This window comes from Apteryx rowi, unplaced genomic scaffold (assembly GCF_003343035.1).
Source record: "Apteryx rowi isolate R43461 unplaced genomic scaffold, aptRow1 scaffold_50, whole genome shotgun sequence".
In the NCBI taxonomy this organism is placed as follows: domain Eukaryota; kingdom Metazoa; phylum Chordata; class Aves; order Apterygiformes; family Apterygidae; genus Apteryx; species Apteryx rowi.
Window position 1 is genome coordinate 3,265,518 of NW_020450761.1, and position 18,892 is coordinate 3,284,409.

Here is an 18,892-nt window from a genome sequence, read left to right on the forward strand (position 1 = left end):
ACCTGGCTGATGGATTGGTGAGATCTTACTGAAAGTCTAAAGGGAGTCTAAAGTATTGGGAGTAACTGGGAGTAATTGGGAGTCTAGAGTATGGAAGGAGATGGGTTATTTTAGTGGCTCATGCAAATTCAGACCCATTAAGTTCAAAGTGTTCGTAGGATCTTTGTTCTGTTTACCTTACCTTTTACATGTTTTTCAGCACTTTGCATGCTTGTGCCTCCACTTACCTCAGTGTTTTTTCTGCCTCAACTGCAAAATCCTCGTTTATCTTTCCAAGGACACTTTCCCCATCTTTTCTCATCTCCTGCTCTGCTTAGAGTCTTAAATCACACGGTGCAGCTAGACTTCTTGTTTCTCTCAGTCACAGGTTGCTAATGCTCGCTGTTAATTGTGCCAGCTACAGGTAACTTGGCTTATATCCTGGCCGGTAGGCTACCCCATCAGATTGACTAAAGGGGGACTCTACCTGTTGTTACATTGGGATGCTCAGAGCACTTCCAGACTGCCCCTCTGCGCTAGCATTTGTTGGCAGTCCTTGCCTCCTGTCTACCAGGTTCCCATTCCTGATCTTCTGTCTGGCTTTACTCATATCTTGTCCCAAACTTCAGTCTCCTGACAGACTGCTTTCTTGCCTCATTCTCAGGACTGATGTTCTCCTGGGATTTCTCCAGTTCTTGCCTTTAACACGACTTTTTCTATGTACCTCATCTTTCTTTTCTGACAGTTTTGTCTTCGGCTTATCCCAGTCCAGTGACCAGGGCCTATCTGCAGCCTCCAGCTTGCATTCCTTCACTAAAGTTGGGATTAATCTCACCTCATTTTATATTTGGGCTATTTGTTAACAATTTCTTTAGTCCATGGGGAAGAAATTGGTACCTCCACAGATCTGACCTGTTTGACTTAGTTGTCTGCCTTTGGATCAGAAACATTGTTTCCTGCCTAGACAGCCAGTCTAGGTAACTAACTGCCATGTGGAAATCTCTACTCTGTGAATGTCTGCGGTCAGACAAAGCCCATACTGAGATCCTTTACTTTCTCTAATTCAGCTGCACTTAAAAGTGTCAAGGGCCCAGGAGGTAATTAAATCACTCACAGGGTCTGCTCTGGCAGAATTTGTGTTTAATATACCTTAATCTTCTCTGCGGTATCACACTTCTCTCCGAAGAAACACATTCTCTTCCTCCAGCTGTACTGATGATCCTAATAATCTATCTCTGGCTTACTTGCTTTCCCCAAGCAGGACCTACACATGTACAGAATTCAAAGTTGTGCTGCTTGGTCTTGTCACTTGTCACAACAAAGTTGTGCTACTTGGTATCAGCACCACTTTGCCCTCAGCTTTATATAGGCAGATTATTTAGAAATTTGTAGGCGTGGTCGCTGTCAGATCCAACATAATCTGTTCTGTATAAATCCAAGTGAGAGCAATAATTGATGTTTCAAAGGAAAAACAAATTCTTCCTGCCTTTGTCTTCCCTCCTGCTCCTGCTCTGACTGTATCTTGGCAGCTCTGCAATTCTGTTGAAAATGAGGAGGAGGAGGATGACCTTTCTTTTCTAATCCCTGAGGAAATGGATACCTGTCCTGAAGCATGATATTTTGACTTGGCTGCTATGTCCATCAGCTTCTCTGCTGTAAAATTTGATGCATTCATTAGTCACCAGCTTCTCTGTCAGCTCTGTGTATCCTCACCACTTGGGAGACAGTTTTTCATTGTATCATGCCTACTCACAGGCGCAGAGAAGGGAGAAGGCACAAAATTTTCAGATGCTTCAGACCAAAATCATGGCAGGTAAATCTAGTATCTCTTTTGGCAGTGTAAATCATACAAAAATAGGTCTCACTTGGCTCTTCTAACATATGCAAGAAATGTATTATCTATACAATATGGAATTGAGTAAAAGTCTGTGTTTAGTGATGGAGGAAAAACTTGTTTCTTTTGAAAAAGAATAAATACTGATATAATTTTGTTGCTATAGGAATATTCCATGATGTCTCTGAAGACACTCATTGGTCACCATTTCTCACTGCAAGTATTCACTACATCAGAAGGAATTATCCTCAGCCTTGGGAAAAGGTAAGAAAATTTCCTTAGCTTTTGAATTTGCTCTCTACTATCTTCTTCACCTTTGCTTGCTGCCATCTTCTTCATGTTCACTTCTTGTTGCAATTTCATCCTTTGGGAAGTGCAGAAAAAATACATATTTTTTTTAATAAAATCTCTGCTGGCGTAGACTTAACTTGAAATCTTGTTTTCATCTTTACCAGGCAAAAAAAGTTATAATTTCCACATAAAATTTATTTATTATCCCCAGTGTGTTCCAATTCTTATGATACATTTCCTAGGTCCAGATTTTCAAATGTGGTTGGTAATTTTGGGTACTTATGTTACTGTCAGATCTGGCTGAGCATTTGCCACTTGAAAAATCAGGCTTCTTTTAGAATTCTCACTTGTGAAATCTTGGATTTAGTCCTGATTTGCTTTTGTTTCTGGTATATGAGCTACTTAGGAGAAAAGGAAAAGCAGATTGTCAAAATTGAGAATGATTTTAAAGGTCATATTGTTTTTTTTTTTTTTTCCTTACTGGAGAATTTGCCATGTCATTCCTGAACTCTGCTCAGGCGAATCGAAGGTTTGGAGCAGCAGCATTTGAGAGCACGCACTCTTTACAATGGAAAGAAATTTGCCTGCCTTTTGACTGGCCCTTGGTGATACTATTAACTTTCAGGAAGTGTCAATTCATCAAAAAACTATGATTCTATTACAATTTTTTAAGAGGTCTCTGGAACTGATAGTGATTCAATGCAGAGAAATCTTTTTTGAAGAAATGAAATGTTTGTTGTTGATAAATTTATTGTGAATAACTTTTCTGTTCCTAGGAACAAAATGAGTAACTTCATGCCTGGACTTTAATTAGGTGCTTTCACAGTGAACAGTGCTTGCACAGCAATGCCCTTCTCTCTTCCATGTGTCTTAGTGCAATATCCATGGTGGCTAAGGGGTTCACTCCTTGGAAGTGGAAGACTGTCTCTCCAATGCAGCAAAGCGCTTCACTACGTATCTAGCTTGAAGCACATGAGTTGTCCTGAAATCAGCCATGTGACTCTATGGCCTTGGACCATATGAAGTGCTTAAAGCTAGTCAGGTCACAAAATGTGCTCTCCAGCATCAAGAAATGAGTGCTCAGCACTTTGTTTTGTTAAGTCCTTAGATTGTAAGAGTTTATCAACTATATCATTGTATAAAGGACTACAATAAAATGCTCACCTCTTTTTAAAGACAGGCAAAAAATTTTTGGCCTTACCACAAGTGTATTGTTATTGTATAGGCTACAGAGAAGCTGGTGGCTTTCCTGTTTGGAATTGCTTCGCATATGGTGGCAGATGTTAGCTGGCATAGCCTGGGCATTGACCAAGGATTTCTAAAGGCCATGGGAGAAGTAAGCTTATATTATTTTATTTATTGATCTGACTGGAGTTTTTGGAATTGATAGTTTGGCTTTGGGTCTGGTGGGGAGGGAAAAGAAAAGGTGGAGCCCAGTTCCAGGAAGATTTTCAGAGACATGATATCACAAACTTTGTAAGAACCAAGTTGGTCAGGTTAGGAAACTGTAAACTTCTGGGCTACTTGGACAATTTGTTTTTGCTCTTATGGTTGTATGGAAGGATGAGTAAAATTCATAGGTTGAGTTCTCTTGTTTTTGTCTTTCTCCAGATTGATTTTCATGGTTCATACTCAGAAGCTCACAATGTTGGTGACTTTGGTAATGTTTCTGTTTGCTCATCATAGGTCGTCCAATTGGGATAACTAGTCCACTGCAAAACTACAGTGGGTGATTCTGGCTCTTGTCCTATGGAATGAAGGAGCCAAGAATGTGTCATAAGGACAGTGTACTCTTGCTTTCCCCCATAGCTTGAGAAGCCCTGCTATCCCTGTCTGCATGCTCTATGCTCCATGTTTCAGAAGATGCAGTAGGGCGTATGGAAACTTGTGTTTAAACTAAAACACAGGCTGACAGATGCCAGAGGTTAAATTGAGTCAGTACTGTGATTTTAAATGTGATATCATTTTTCTTATTCTCTGGAAGTAGAAAATACGTAATATACTTTTGGGTGAACTGTTTATGTATTCTAAATGAGAAAGATTTGTACAACTGGAGTGATGCTCTGCCATATGAACATACATAGCATAGCCATAGAAATTATGCTGTTGTCCACAATACATACTTACGGTTTTGGTTGGTTGTGTTTTGTTTTCGTTCCTCCATTTGTAGGAGGAGATGTACTGAGTCAGTTTGAGTTGGACTTCAGTTATCTGGCGCCAAATTGGTGAGATAATGAGCTGAAGTAGAGATTAACTTCTTGAATAGCTATTTCTGCTTATTCTGTGTTCTCATTAAAAAATGATGATGGTTTCACTGTGTTTTAGTAAAATGCTATCATTCTTTTATCTTTTTTTATCTGTCTTCCAAAACCCAGCTGCTATTGGAATTTTACTGAGATTGGTATTTCTCATATGCATATTTATTCTTCCCTGCCTTGAGAAACTGGAAGGACAGAGGAAAGAAAAGTTTTACAATAGAAACACAGCAGGACAGATTAAGTTATTTATCTCAGGAGAGAATTGCATGTAATTATAGATAAAATGATAATTGAAAAAAGGTTGCTGGAATGTCCAAGCAATTGCTGAAATAACTCAATGACAATATCTCACTTAGATTTCCAGATGCTGCAGAATTCAGACAAGTTTAAAAAACATAAAAAAGAAGAAGCAGTTTCAGACATTTATTCACAATTTTCTTCTCACTTGCAGTTTTTAATTGAAGGAAAAAACTCATATGCCTTTTTTTTTTCCTGCTAATAAATCAGGTCATTTGAGTCTTGTTTTGTGTAAGTAGGGTGGAGTTCATCTAGGTATAGAAAGCCCAGTTCATTATCTAAGCTCTGGCACAGATCTGGGAAATGTTGAGGTAGGAAGGATGAATAATTTCTACTTCACCAGGAGTAGATTTGGCACAGAGGATAGTGGAGGACATTGTCCAATATTATGTGATCACAAAGCTGGGAATCCAGTGGAGGAAGTGTGGAAACTCCAGCAACAGCCATAGGAGAATCGCTCTACAGGTTTCTGAGTTTGAACTCAAACAGGAGGAGGGCATTATACAGAGAGCAACTATACCTACAATCATGGCCTTTCTGGTGTTTGTAAGTCTTGATATTCTTCTACAGTCTTTTGAACTTTACAGTATTACTAAGTTGTTGTTATTACATAAACTGAATTATATTTAATGAGATGATGTTGAAAGCTCTTGTTGTAATATGTCAGTCTTGTTTTTAGGTATGTACCTGTCAAAGACCTAGCAGCTATCTATCAGGAATTTTATGGAAGAGAGATCATAACAGAAGGCACAATTATTGACTGTACTTACCTGCTGTTTCTTGAACTGTAAGTTGAATAGGTTTGTCTAGGATTTTATAAGTGAAACTTATGTAGGAAAATGATGATAATCCTATTTGAAATGCTAGTTCAGAAATTTAGGCATTGGGACCAGCAATACAAACTTCCTGCTAACCCTCCTAAACCGTAAGACACCTGAATTTTCAGAAGGGCTAGAATACAAATTGAGACTGTTTCATGACTGTTAAATTCATGATTACAACACAAACTCAGCATCTTAGGTGTTTAACAAGCCTATGTGTTAAACATATTTATGTATTTATGAGAAAACAGCTGTGTCTTGAAGGACTGTTGCATTTTGGCATCTTAGCAGTATAATTCTCATGTATTGAAGGAGTAGTATACATTCCTAAATAGATGGCTTGCTTACACTCCATGTAGCTCCTTTCAGGTCCAAGTATAATACATGGAGCTAGACCTTGAAACTCAGAGACTTTTGATCTTTGGCAATGTCTGCTTTTGAATACACTGAACAGCCTAGCTGTATTCTTTAGTTCAGTGAATTACCAGTGATCATACAGCATTTAAAAACACTGGGAATGGCCTCAAATTAAGGGCTGCAATAAAGTAAAGATTGTTACTTCTCACATTACAGCTCTTAAAAAAAATATATTAACAACCAACCAGGAAATTTTAAATGTTTTTGTTCTTAATGACCTGCATAGTATTTGCCATACTCAGGAATACAGAGGCCTTGAAAGGAACTGTTTAAAAAATTTAATGCTATTAAATGAAACATGTTTATCTTTGAAGCATTGTTATATATTTTTGCAGGCACGGAGAAAGGCTTGCTGTTTCCAAGGTTAGTTTTTTCTTTTCCTTATAAACGTGAATATAGAATATGAACACAGACTAAACCATCTTACTAAATATGCTGTTTGTCTCTTAGCTTTTTCCAACATATGCTAGTAAATCTCCATTTCTGGTGGAGAGGTTCCATGATTATTTCCTCGGAGGAGTAGATGACATGGCATTTTGGACAAACAATATTTTTGAGCAGACGAGCCATATGCTAGAAAATGGAACCAGGTATAATGGTGTTTCTGGCAATATGAAATGCAGTATTCAAGTTCTGACACCCATTTAATTTTTCTTCTGAAGGCAGGTCCTTTCCTAGAGCAGGTGCTGAACTCTAAATCCTCACTTGAAAAAAGGGATTTCTGTAACTGTCTTTTACCCAGGTGCGCAGGACAGGCCTTGAGTTTGCATTTGCTACACGGCCACACTGCTTTCTCCAGGCAAGACTTTGGGGTGGCCAGCTGATACTAGACAGGGAAAATTGGGGCATTTTTTAAGACATACTCAAGGGCATACTTAGAAGTTGCATAGCCAGGCCCTGAGGTGCTGCCTGGCCTGGCAGTTTCAACTGTGGCTGCACCTTGTGGCTGCTGTCATCAGCCAGCCAGGATGGTCCTTCCTAGGAGAGGTCAAACATTGCCTTTGGACACCGAAGGCAGATCGTATATATTTTCCTAGTGTTGAAAGTTCAGGCTTGAACTCAGAATCTCATATTTTTATAAAAATTCTGGCCCTGTAATGCTTTGGTACAAGTTTAACCTTACCTTAAATAACTTTGTAAGACTACAAGTGGAGGATTAATCCATCCATTTATATGGATAATGTCACTGCAGCTATTTTGGGAAATGGTGTTTGAAATACTGTGTGGCATAACCTGTTGTGTTCTTTGTTCCAAAGTGTCACTTTTAATTAAAAGTGCTTTACATTAACAGAATTAGCAGGATATGCTACAGTGAGTTTCATTTAAGGTTATATAATGGCATGTGATATTCATATAGATCCTAAATAATTCATCAAAGTCATTAAAATAAATATCAAAGAAGTTTCTAAGGATTAGAAGGGCCTCCTGAGAGAGCTGATGTCTTCTAACAGGAATCAGTAAGGATAAAAGTTGTATTTTTAGTTTCACTTCCATAGCGGGAAAATATTCAGAACACATTTTTAATATTTTCTTAGTGGCTGCTTCCTGCCTGAGAACCCTCTGTTTATAAAATGCACAAGGGAACGCAAGAACAACTACATGTAAGTATAGCCCTGAAGGTTCAAAGACTTACTGATGAGAGAATAGTCTTCCACTAATGTGGACATTGAAGCCATTGAAAATTAGAGGTCAAGACCTCTAGTTTTTTTCCACTTAGGGGGTAATCTTTGTGCTTGAAGATATATACTGGTTTATCTTTTCATGTGTGAACTTGAAATTCTCTTAACGTGAATAAACAAGGTTTATGCAGGGGAATTGTGCAGAGCCTGGGAAAGATGTTTACCTTCTGGCCTAAGGACAAGAATACTTGTCTAGCACCTGAAGTGCAAAGTCTGCACTCTCTATTTGATTGTGACTCTTTGTTCTGCTGATTCATGATTACACTTACCATACCTAACTTCTCTCCTGGTTTACATACAGCAATATAGAGCTCAGCTCAAATGTATGTATTCCTCTAACACACATCTTCCATGGCCATTTTCCTCTCTTTCTCAGAACATCTCTGTTGCTGATATTGGTGAATCAATCTAATTTTTACTGAACGGAAACTGCAAAGAGTTCTGTTTAGCTTGYAGAGAGAGCATAGATTATGTTTTGATTGCAATGATTCCTCTCCTCCACTTGAAGACTACAATTTAAGGATTGTACTTGTTGGCCAAGAATTATTCAGTGGGTAATTAATGAAACCTCAAGATCTCTTCAATCTGTTTAGGTAACAGAGATTCAGACTTCTCTTAGCCTCTCTGTTTCAAGCATTAGTGGTTCAGTTTGCAGCTTTTATTTCAGTGAGATTGGGACAATGGAGGGGAAGCATAGAACCACAGGAAGAGAGTGATGGGAGAGGAGAATGGTAATGGCAAGAAGTGATAAAAATTCCTTCGTCAGAGACAGCAGTGCATACTTTTAAATGGGTATGTTGAGAAAAAGAGAGGACATGAAAGTGAGGAGAATTTCTTTAAGGTCTGTCTTCTATTTTCTTATAAATGTTTTCACTGTCACTGAAAGCTGAAATGCTGTCCCTGCACAGATGAAAACAGCAGCAGTAACAGGAGCTATGTGTGTAAATGTGGTTATGAAAGCTCATGTTTTGGGGGAAGCCTCAGAGTGGGAAGCCTAATTGCTTTTATTCTATTTCTTTAATACTGTGAGAGATGAGCTTTTAGCTTCACGTTTTTACCTTGGCCAAAAATGTTTTCAGATACTGTGCATCTTAAACTAACACTTCACCAAAGTCAGTAGATTTGCAAAGGTTATAAATTGGAGTAGAATTCCAGTCAATGTGTAATGGTAATGGATTTATGTGTTGGGAAAGGGTAATTCTAAGGAAATGCAGGAAACTTCAGAAATGAGTGTAAAGTGCTAGAATGTTAGGATGCCGACAAGTTCGAGTTTCCTCTTTTTGAAGGAGGGAGTAAAAATTCATTAATAACTCTTAAAGGAGTTTTTCATACTTCTGTTTTGAAAATAATTTCAGTGTGTGAATTCAAGAGACAGGCATGCAAAATGAGTAATTTTGTATTCAAGAAGACTAATTTTCCTTTTTCTTGCATGTTGTCAGTGCTCCAAGAATATTGCTGGTGAGCAGAACACTCCAGATAAATGATGCTGGTGATGCTAGATTTTATAGATGTCTGGATACTTACCAAGTGTTAACTACCCATAAATCTCATGACTTTATTGGGGATTAACTGCTGTCTTTTGATAACTAACTTTATATATGGGAGAAATGGCCATCTGAATACATGCAATATAACTGTCTGGTTTTCTTAGTTTTGTCATAAAATACTCAGGCCATTAATTCAGTTGCATTAGTTGTTATTACTGCCTCCTTTATCTTAACAGAAGTAAACAATCCAAAAATGAACACTACAAGAATGCAACTTCTTCGCTTACAGTAACAATTAAAAAGAATATAAAGTACACAGAAAGAGGAGTTCACTTCAATATTCAATCCTGGGCAACAGTAAGTGAAAAGTGTCAGATGTGTCAGGTAAAATTCAGCTTTGTGTATAAATTGTTTTCATTTTTGTCTGGGATACTGCATGATGGAGCAGGGTCTCTTTATATGAATAGCAGCATCTTCATTTTGCCATAATTGTTAATCTGTATGCTTACAGGTACATCCATAAATACTAAATTATTTTATTTTGCTCGTTTTGTAGAGAAGTTAGAGTGCATCTTGCAGTACCAAGCGTGACAGAATATATCTTTTGTATTTACACTTCAAAGAATCATCTGGTCACTTTTGGGAATTAAGAAGTTCCAGCAAAGCAGAGCAGTGAACAGTTAGTCAGTAATGCTCCATTTAGAGCGCAGAGATTTCTGTCTCTTTTGTAAATGGTGCATATGACCTGAGTCAGAGTCCACTTAGATGAATGTGAAGATTTCCACTGATGGTGGCTTGGCTTTTGTTGTGGTCCATACTGTGCTAGAGTTTCAGCCTGTGTTTTAACTATTCTTGTGTCTATTATTTTTCTTTCAGAATTCCCTCCACTTCATAAACCAGGCTTTTGCAACAAATGTCTGGAGAGTGTTAGCAGCCGCACATAAACAGTCTTCTAAGCACATCTCCAAGCCAGCAGCATCATATTTTTTGACTTCACCCTATGCTAGACTTGGATGGTTGGTACTTTTTTGTCTAATCTCCCTCTTCGTTTCTGAAAACTTCAGGCAGCCATCAAAATATTATTTTTAGTTCTTTGGATACTCTTTAAGGGTAACAGCCCAAATCAATTAGTGGTGCAAGTCTGGCTGAGTGGCTTAGATTGGCTGGCCAGAACTACYGGTTGACACATAGGGCCTTTTTTCTTTCAGACATCAGTATAAGCCTCACTGTGTCAGTACTGACTAAAATTATATCCAAAACAAGAATTCCATTCAGATGTGAAATCTAGTCAGGTAACCTCATTCTTTGAAAAAGTTGTCATGTCATTTTTTGTCACTTTCCTCCTTAGTGAAGGATATCAATGCTCTATGTGCGATCAAGCTCAGAAYAGAAGAAACAAAAATTCAAAACAACTTTGGCTCTAGTTCTTAACAATGTAGGAACATTGTTACCTTTTTTTGATTATTGTTTGATGGTTGTATGGAATTAATTGTCTGTCCTGGGTTGATTGCTGATGATGCCTACTGATTGTTCTTGGAAGCACTAAAAGATTAGTAGGGAATTCGAAGATGGATTCAGCACACAGAATGAGGCATATTCTCTCCTTTCCAGAGGGATTCTATCCCTATCTGTAATAGGTTGTAATGCAATCTCAGCTGGATTAATGGAAGCTGAACCTTCAAATTCTGATTTTATTTAGTCCAAGAGAACAAAAATCAGTTATATAATATGAAAAATGAAGTGTATATTCTTAGAAAAATAGGTGGGGAAAGGCAGGTCTTGGCTTACCTGAAAGAAGTAGAAGTACTTACTTTCTGCTAATCTAGTGGTAGTCTGGCAGCTAATGCTGTGATTTTGTTGACTCACTTGATACACAGGGCAATGATCTCAGCTGACCTAAACCAGGATGGATATGAAGATCTGGTGGTTGGTGCACCAGGGTACAGCACATTGGGCCATGTGCAGATAGGACGGGTATATATAGTCTATGGCAAGCAGTCAGGTTTGCCTCCAGAGGACATGGATCTAGATGAGAAAGCAGACCAAGTACTAGAGGGTCATCAGGTGAGGGGCCAAATCAGGTATTTGTCGCATAACATTTTTTGCCTGAATATGTGGTAAATTTTGGCTGATCAATAGTGTCGTTAATATGTGTGAGGGTTATTCTTGAAATACACCTCCTGGTCAAAGGCTATCGTATGCATTTCAAGAAAAATAACTGTTACTTAAGTCACAGGAACGATTAAAGCAATGGTGACCTGTAGGTTTACTTTTTCACTGTGACAGATAAATGGGTATTAGAAAACAATAGACCCTTGACTGAAACTGAGGTAGTCTCTGTAAATGACAATATAGCTGGTTTGGTTCCTTGCATGTGAGCAAATGATGTAACTTTCCCCTCTTTTTTCATATAAAACTATTCCATGTGAGTTTTAATTCCATGAAAGCTGTTGGAGTTTTAATTCTGTGAAAACTGTGTTTTTGATTAATTGATGACTTCTTGCAAAATCATTGTTTGTCTTTACTAAGAGTACACATTATTTAAAAAAAAAAATGAAAAGAGAAAGCTGCAATTGGACAAGATGGTGATTGGCTTGTAACTGAGAAGCAGGATCAGATGATCTTGTTGAGTAATAAAGATGATCCTATGTAGAAAGTGTCTTTATTCACAAAGAGGAGAATAKAGAGATATGAGATACATTTCCTTTTAATCTGTCTCTGTGATTACAAACCGTGGAGTAACAGCTGTTCTCTTTAAGAGAGTGTTTTAGTAGTTCACAGTTATAATGCTATTAACAACACAGATCATAAGCATAACCTCAATGGTGCATTAGATTGAGAAGAAGAAATAGCACAGCAGTGTCATATTGTGTTCAATTATCTTATATTTTAACTCCCTCACATTCTCAGACAGAACAGTCTACTCCCACTTTGTATGTTAGTATGACTCTTACTACTTGGGAGAGCAATGATGTTAAGAAAAACTTAAGAATTTTTGAAATAGATTTTAATCATCTCTTCTTCCAGTTCTTCCCTGTGCTGTGATTGCAAGTGTCCATTAGCTTTTGAAGGTAGTGTCTTTAAAACATCTGTTATTTTCATGAGAGCAGTCCCTCTTCTCTTAGCCTTCAGGCCGGTTTGGTTCTGCCTTGGCAGTCCTGGACTTCAATGATGATGGAGTGCCAGATCTGGCAGTTGGAGCACCTTCTGTAGGATCTCAGTTTCTCACTTACAAAGTAAGACCCTATTTTTTTTTTTACAAACAGGATTGTTTTTATTGATACATGTTACACAGAATAATGAAATGAGAGAAGAAATTTCTGTTGTTAGTCAAGGTGACATTATAATATAAACACAAAAATTTATAACCTGTGGGTGCTTTTACTAGATCAATGACAGCTATCTGTATGTTGGTGGCTTTTTTTGCACATAAAGATTCCAAATCAGATTGCAACTTTGTAGCACTGATATGCTAGAAACATAAGAAGCCTTTCAGGAAATACAAGTGCACCACTTTTATTTAGGAACAGAGAATCTGGAAGGGACTTCCTGGCTCAGTGAGCTTTGTCATCTGCTCTCAGAGGCCAACAGATGAAATCTAAAATGTGTTATGGCCCCAGACACACATGCTAACATAATCAAGTTACAGAGCCTTAATGAGTTGCTGCCTACCAGCTGAGCCATTTAGTGGTGTCTGAGTATTCTCAGCCCACCCCAATTGAGAGGCAAAATGTGTCAGTTTAAACCACTTCTGTTAAGCTTAAAGCTCTTCAGAATTTCATCCTAACTTAGCTGCCTAAATGGAAACACAAGTGCTTCTATGTAGAACCACTAGGTTGGAAAATTGCATGCTTCTGTTATGACTGGCACCCTGTGCATTGCATTAAGTAATTGTTATCAAAATTTGAGCCACCTGAATGTTTGTGTAATGAAGGTAATACACAGTATACTGTCTTTGCTCCTTATCCAATGTATGATGAAAATGTAATTCTCTGCTGAAAGGAGCATGGTGACATTTTTGTTTCATAAGTCTAGTTTGTTGCCTGGTATCCGCTACAGCATGGGTATTTTTAGGCTTGGGGTGGAAAGACAGTACTATGAGAAGACTGATAGAAAAATGCAGTTGTGTTAATAGCCTTTGGAGGGTTGTTTCACTCATTTGTGCTTTGTCTTGGATTTCATACTTGGTCCTGGCATGGAGATGCTCTCATGCTGTTTTTGCTTTTCCCACTATTTAGGGTGCTGTATATGTGTATTTTGGCGCTGAGGGAAGAGGCTTGGCATCTCAACCAAACATTACCATAACTTGTCAGGTATATTGATCAGGCTAACACAGGGCTGCATTAGCAGGAAATGAGGTAAAGGGGAATGGGTGGCAGGGCTGTGGTCTTAAAGAACAAATGTTAAAAGCAGCCTTTTAATTGGAAGGGAATATAGATGTATCATTGGGGATGGTGCAAGCAGGTACAGGTTGTTTAGGTTGTTTGTATGTGGGAAAGCCTTCTGTACTCCAGTGCAGGGGAGGGAGCAGGGTGAACAAAAGGATGCCCAGCCCTCCAAAAGTAAACACAACTAAAGTGAGAGTATGAGAGGCTAGTTTGATCACAAATAGACAAAATTARCTCTTTAGAAGTAATTTGCAGTGTTTTCAGAATTGGTGGCTTAAATTACATTTCAAGCTTGAACTGTTTCTTGCAGTATTCCTACTGTAACCTTGGTTGGTCCCTCCTGGCAGCTGATGTTGATGAGGATAGAAGTGCTGATCTGGTTGTTGGCTGTCCATATGCGCCTGGTGGTGGGCAGCAGAGAGGATTTGTGGTTGCATTCTACTCTTATTTCAACAGAAGTGGCCAAGGTAGCACCTATTGAGTAAATTAACCTTCCCTTATCTTATATAACTATTTTTTTGTTTGTAATTAATCATAGGATAATTCAGGTGGAAAGGGACCTAAGGAGTTCTCTAATCCAGCTGCCTGCTCAAAACAGTTATGAAGGGCAGACCATGTTGCTCTGGGATTTATCTGGTCAGGTCTTGAAAACCTCCAAGGATGGAGACTGCACAGCCTCTCTGGCCCCCTGCTCAGCTGCGTGGCTGTCCTTGTGAGGAGAAAAATATCTCCTCATAGCCAGTATGAACCTCTCTTTTTTTCAACTTATGCTCATTATCTCTTGTCCCCTCACCATCTGTGGTGAAGACTGAGACACAGAGAGAATGAGTATCTCAATACACTGTGAAAAGCCTGGCTCCATTTTCTTCATAACTTCTTCATAGGTACTGGCAGACTGCTGTTAGGTCCTCTCAAAGCTGTCTCTTCTCCAGGCTGAACAAGCCCTGTTCCCTTAGCCTCTTCTAACAGGGCAAGTGCTCCATCCCCAACCATATTGGTGGCGCTGCGCTGAACTTGCCCCAGTTTATCAACATCTTTCCTGTATTGGAAGTCCAGGGTCTGATACCGTGCCATTTGCTTTTCTTATTCCTATCAGGATCTTGAGGTCCCCTATTTCATGGCCACTACAGTCAAGGCTGCCATTGACTACTGCAGCTGTGTCTCACGTCTGGTTGGTCCATGCAGCACCTCTATCAAGAAGTCTTCTTGCCTGCATGGGTCTTGCCATGTAGCTCTTTCGGCAGATATCAGCAAGGTTAAAGTCCCCCATAAGAATGGGAGTCTGTTATACAGAGACTTTCTTGGTGTCTTTTGTTTTTATTTCAATTCTCTGTCATGAAAAACTGAACAGCTGTGTCAGGTTCTTGAATGGTTTATGTTCAGTAGTTCTTCTCAAAGTTCATTTAAAGAAATTTCATTAAAGGGTTAGTCTTTAATAAATGTCTGATGAGTCAGATGAAAAAGCTTTTAATTTTTCCTTATTTCTGAGGAATTTAACTTGATATCTGACTAATAAAGGTAATTCTAGAAATGCTAGTGTCTTGTGTGGTAAGGAACTACTTTTTCCTATACTATTGTCAATATCCTAAACTATTATACATGCTGTTTAATGATATGATCATTGATTCTGATTAGTGAAAATTTATTGTAAATAGAACTGTATCATAGGAATGTAGGTAGTGAAATCTTCCAGCTAAGAATTTAGACACAGATGTTTAATGTATTAGGTGAACAGTTTTGCTAAAGTCACTTGTAAGAGCTGTTTGGTCCTTGGGCAAAACTACAAATGTGTGAGAAAAAACTAAATGGATGACTATATGAAAGTAAAGAAGGAATGAATTCAGCTGCATATGGGTGATACCAGAAGGGCTGACTAGTCTTTCTTGGAAGCTTGCAAATGTACCATGAATTTTTATCATTCCAGGAGCTCCTTCATGTGGCCAAAGGGGAATGCTACAAATGAATACAGCTAATGGTTACAGGTGATGAGGACTGTTATGAAAGAGGGAGGAAATGCTACCTGCAAAGCTAAATAAAGTTAATAGGGGGTGGGAAAGGATACACAGCTATCCAAAGCCTCATTAGAATAACTGAGATTTCCAATAACTCTGGTTTTTTCACCTTATTCCACCTCATATAAAGTTAGAAACCACAAGGGAAACGGTTTTTAAATTTCAAAACACTGCTGACTGACATTCTTGCAAAATCAAACACAGAATCAATGATCTGAACTAAAGCCAGGATTATTTGAAATCCCTTCCCTTTTCCCTTGAAGAATTACAAGTTCTGGTAAACAGTTTCAGTCTTGTCCTGTCATGCAGAACTCATCAATTTAGGGCAGGCTTATCTGGTAGCTTTTGTATACTTGCTTCTAGAAGATGAAAGCTTCCTGTAGACTTGCAGTGATTTAGAAGCCAGCTGCACTGAGTCAAGGCTTTCACCAGCCAGTATAGCTGCATGTTGAGTATTGTTTTACTATGCCTACACTGAAGTTAGCAATAACTGGTTCCACATCATGGACAGTATAACTTTACTTAGAGAAACTTCTGTTTGTAGAACAAAAGGGTGGATGGTTCTGGAGATTGTTAATAGATTTTTGTATGCCAGGGTACCTCCAGATTTAATTCGTATTTTTTTGGTCTGTCAGGTCTGCTCTCAGTAGAGGATGCCAACTGGATGGTGAAGGGGGAAAAAAACTATGCCTGGTTTGGATTTTCACTTGACAGCTGTCAGTTGGAGAACATAACATTACTGCTGATTGGTAGCCCTACATGGAAGAGTTGTGTTGGGTGTGTTATATACAACTGCTTTCTTTTTCTTCCATCCTGCCCAACTTCTCCTACACTGGTTAAGACTGGTAATAGATTAGACTTCCTGCTTTTTAGAAAGATTCCTCTTTGGTCCTACTTAGAATATTTTTATTTAATTACCATTTTTACCCTCTCACCCCTCTTCATTTATTTATACAGAAGGTCTTTGTTATTTAGAGGCATATAAGAATTTGTGGGGTTTTCCTGGGGGAGGGGGCTCAAAAATGCTAACAATAAGCATGCCTAAAATATCTCTATAGTTACCACTTACTTTGAGATAGTATTTTTAACAGCAAACCTAACCCAAAAATGTATTGGGTGATGAGGAAATGGAAAGACAGTCAAAGTCAGTGACCTAAATGTCTTGTATCTATCTAGTTAAAACAAGAATGAGAATTACTAAAATAGATTTCTAGGACTTTTGGCAGCCAGTATTACACTAAGCTAAAAGGGGAAAATATTTTAAGATAAGAAATGCTGGCTGAATCTGTAAAATATGTGTGTTGTTACATACCAACATTATTTTACATTCTAATCCAAGCTGCAACCCCTTCTCATCGGATGTCAGACAGAGTGTTGGGAAGGTGTATGGCTATAATCCCCCAAGCACAGAACGCTGGTTTGCAGTAACTGGAGACAAGGTAGGGCTTTGTCTGTAGTATGGAACCTTATGAATGACTGAAATCAAGTGCCATTCTGTGGAAGTGACACAGGTGTTTTAAAATCTAACAGGATATGGGCAGGATGGGTATGTCTCTCGCCAGTGGTGTAGTATCTGTAGCTGGGATCACAAGGACCGTTTTGGTGGTGGGCGCACCTACCACAGGTATGTCATTCTGAAAATTGGAAACTACTTCTGCTTTGGGTTGTCTGTTTCTGAAAGGTATGAGTGAAGGACAGAAACAAAGTTAACAGTTAGAAAAGGGACCTTTTAATAGCCTTTTTTTTTAAATTTATAAATAATCACTATGAGATTCTTCTTGTGATCGTCTGCAGATGCCTTACATTTTTCAGTCTTCTGTACTATAGAGCTTCAACTTTAATGCTTTCTTTTTTCTTCATGGAATTAACTTCTATTAAAAGCTTTATTACCTTGCTTTATTTATTAATTATTTATGAAACAGTGATTTGCTAGTAGACTGCATATTTCTTGGAATTAAATGACACGGTATTTTGTCCTTACTATAGGATTAGGCAGTAAGGAATTACGTAAGTCAAAATGTACAACTCTAATATCTGTCCTTTAACTTGCATGAGTTTTTCCCCGGCTGCTATTATTAAGAGATTGTTTCTATGCTAATTTGAATTAATGTCATATAACCTTTGATCTTGTTTCAAAAATTATATTAATTTTGTTCATGTTATGTAATGTCAGTATTACTCGCTGTCAATGCATTACAAGTACTAAGCCTGAGTTCCTATTTCTGATGCTTTTTTTCTGTCACTTTGTTTTTTCTCAGACAGCCTTTCTAGGATTTCGTTTATATCCTCAGTGCTGCGCCAAGCTGGATTGGCTCTGATGTATGATCTGACAGACAGTGCCAAGCCTTCTTTGCTCAGCATTTTCAGTGGAGACAGAAGGTTTTCTCGCTTTGGAGGAGATGTATACTTAAGTGACCTGGACAACGATGGACTAGGTACAGCTTAATGAATCTAGATTACAGAAGTGGCATGTTTTACTTTTGGCAATGGGAAGACTGGTCACCTACATATTCATGTAAGCGCTAACCACAGTTGGCTTTGTCAGTTAACTTGTAAAAGTATTCCATGGTGCCTTGCAGGGAGGCACTCCTAAAATCCCAAACAATTTAGGCACAGATTGAAACATTTTAACTACCGTCATTAATAGGAACTGTGGTGTCTAGAGGTCTGTAAATGCCAACTCTTTTGTGGCTTGGTTTAGCATTATTTCATTTCTGGTGTGTTATGTTGTCCTGTGATAAATATTTGCAGATGAAATGATTGTGACATCCCCACTGCGAACTAATGATATCACCACAGTACTGTTCGGCGGAACAGCTGGCCGTGTTTACATTTACAGTGGAAACCAGACGACTTCAGGGAATGTGACAGGTCATTGCAAATCATGGATATCTCCCTGTCCWGAGGACTGGGTAAGAAAACCTAAAAGTGACATCAGGAGATTAGGGCATAATGACAGCTAATTAATTACATCCAGTGAAAAGAGCTGACMTCTTCAGATTTGGTTTCAGAAAACTGAAGGTTACTCTCATTTCTGAATCTGTGTCATTTGGCCACTCCTGTTCATTCTTGAATTACTTTGTTGTTTAGGAGCCAGGGTTATTGCATTAGGTTTCTATGCTGTAAGCAATGTGGTTCTTTTGACCCCCTTACTTTTTCTTCCTTTTTTTTTTTTTTTTTTCCCCCAGGCACAATATGTCCTGATTTCTCCTGAGGTGAGTAACCAGAAGACAAACTGTTGAGTTCTAGAAAGGAAGAAGTCACACTTTAAAAATCAGAAATATTATAACAAGCAACTTTATTTTATAGGAACAATCAAGATTTGGKAGTTCTGTTATCACTGTGAAATCTGAAAGAAAGGTGAGAAAAATAAATGCTGCTTTTTGCTTCCTGACATCTTTCTATCTATCTCACTTGCGTATACTAGTC

The 18,892-nt window shown here is 38.4% G+C and overlaps 1 protein-coding gene across 1 annotated transcript in view; it reads left to right on the plus strand.

The window, feature by feature from the left end:
- Window positions 1-18,892, plus strand: part of GPLD1 (glycosylphosphatidylinositol specific phospholipase D1) — a 28,167-nt gene that overhangs the window by 5,544 nt on the left and 3,731 nt on the right. Inside the window, exons 4-24 of the mRNA XM_026079840.1 lie at window positions 1,980-2,077; window positions 3,330-3,440; window positions 3,716-3,764; window positions 4,275-4,329; window positions 5,339-5,446; window positions 6,233-6,260; window positions 6,348-6,487; window positions 7,433-7,498; window positions 9,300-9,420; window positions 9,940-10,079; window positions 10,941-11,127; window positions 12,189-12,299; window positions 13,302-13,376; window positions 13,762-13,918; window positions 16,099-16,240; window positions 16,803-16,902; window positions 16,994-17,087; window positions 17,722-17,898; window positions 18,215-18,375; window positions 18,652-18,678; window positions 18,773-18,823. Coding sequence (XP_025935625.1) covers window positions 1,980-2,077; window positions 3,330-3,440; window positions 3,716-3,764; window positions 4,275-4,329; window positions 5,339-5,446; window positions 6,233-6,260; window positions 6,348-6,487; window positions 7,433-7,498; window positions 9,300-9,420; window positions 9,940-10,079; window positions 10,941-11,127; window positions 12,189-12,299; window positions 13,302-13,376; window positions 13,762-13,918; window positions 16,099-16,240; window positions 16,803-16,902; window positions 16,994-17,087; window positions 17,722-17,898; window positions 18,215-18,375; window positions 18,652-18,678; window positions 18,773-18,823 — 2,198 coding nt within the window. The remainder of the gene's footprint in view (window positions 1-1,979; window positions 2,078-3,329; window positions 3,441-3,715; window positions 3,765-4,274; window positions 4,330-5,338; window positions 5,447-6,232; window positions 6,261-6,347; window positions 6,488-7,432; window positions 7,499-9,299; window positions 9,421-9,939; window positions 10,080-10,940; window positions 11,128-12,188; window positions 12,300-13,301; window positions 13,377-13,761; window positions 13,919-16,098; window positions 16,241-16,802; window positions 16,903-16,993; window positions 17,088-17,721; window positions 17,899-18,214; window positions 18,376-18,651; window positions 18,679-18,772; window positions 18,824-18,892) is intronic.